This window comes from Symphodus melops (genome assembly GCF_947650265.1).
Source record: "Symphodus melops genome assembly, chromosome: 15".
NCBI lineage: Eukaryota > Metazoa > Chordata > Actinopteri > Labriformes > Labridae > Symphodus > Symphodus melops.
The window spans coordinates 2205157-2206465 of NC_136705.1; the positions used below are offsets into that span (position 1 = coordinate 2205157).

Below are 1309 nucleotides of genomic sequence, written 5' to 3' on the forward strand. Positions count from 1 at the left end.
ATTTGTTGGTGCACTTTGGCGCCCTTCTAAGGTCTTTAAATGCGACTGCGCTGTCGTAGAAAACACACTGTGCAGTTAACTCCTCCCCCTCTTAGGCAACGTGCATCTTTTGACAATCAAGCAGCGGAGAAGTCGACAACGCGAGACGCTGAAGAAACAAGTCGACTGAGCAGGTTCATAAATATTACAGGATTTAGAGCAAACCTAACTCTGCTAGCTACACAGCCAGTTGTTAGCTAGCTGTTACCATGTCGAGTATGTGTGTTTATTCAACTGTTACCATGACGACTATAGGCTTAATTTCTACATGCAAGTTGAGACAGGTGTGTAAGTTTCCAGACTTAATCCAAACGATCAAGAGGTTACCTCTAAGGCTGAGTAATAGTGTCTCCTGCAGTGAGTCAGTCTCCATAGAGCTCTATGTTAAAATGTCCAACGTTACAGCTGCAGTTCCTCCAGTGTCCACTGGAGTCTGAGTCAGTCAAAAGATGAAACTAGCAGACGAGCAGAGTTTATTTCCTCCTCTCAGCAGAGACCATCTGTGTGACCGGCGGCTCGGCTGCTGACTGAACCGTCCGCCTGTGGCTTCGAGGTCTGTTGGGGGGGGTCGGGCCATGTGTCAGCTCTGAGGGGGGGCGCACTGGGGTCCTGTTGGGCCTTGTAGCCTGTGACCATGATGCCTGTCCCCCCTGACCCACAGCTCCACCTTTTACCCCAAACGAGACCCACACATCTTAACACACACTCACACACAATGACCGGTCATCGACCCTCTGTTAGCTTTTAGCTGAGCTTACAATGCTAATGACTAAACACATATTTACCAAACTGAACTAAAATACAAAACAAGTCCACATACAACTCGTGAGTTAAAGTTCACCTTAACAAATGAAGGATTTTTATTTTATTTTGATGACTTCTCCGAGTGATTCTCTTTGTTGCAGTTCTGCCTTCATCCCGTGTCTCGTCTCTGATTGGACGATGACTGATGGAGTCTTTCTGCTAAGTGCTCTGAGAGAAAGCACTCGGCTTGATTAATTTATTTGTACAGTGCACATTTTTCTTTGATGTTAAGAGAAAAGTACATTAGTCTGCACATGTTCCCGTGTGTTTACATGAAGACAGATTGTACAGGGTTTCCCCCGGACTTCTCCAAGGTTTCTGTCGGAGTAATCCTTACATAAATGTAGCAAAGAAAGCACTTTTGTCCTGGGGGGGCGTTCAGCTCTGCAGGAGTCTATCCAGGTGCCTACAGAGGAACTTTTTATTTCACAGTCCTGGTGAGAGATTTTAATCTGTTCAGGGTTTC

At 46.0% G+C, this 1309-nt stretch overlaps 1 protein-coding gene across 1 annotated transcript in view; it reads left to right on the forward strand.

Moving 5' to 3' along the window:
* Positions 1-248: 248 nt before the first annotated feature.
* LOC306835654 (fibroblast growth factor receptor 2-like) overlaps positions 249-1309 on the forward strand; it is a gene marked incomplete at its 5' end in the record, with an annotated part of 27953 nt that continues 26892 nt past the window's right edge. The window contains one exon of the mRNA XM_079362319.1: positions 249-255. Within this exon, the coding sequence (XP_079218445.1) occupies positions 249-255 (7 nt within the window). The remainder of the gene's footprint in view (positions 256-1309) is intronic.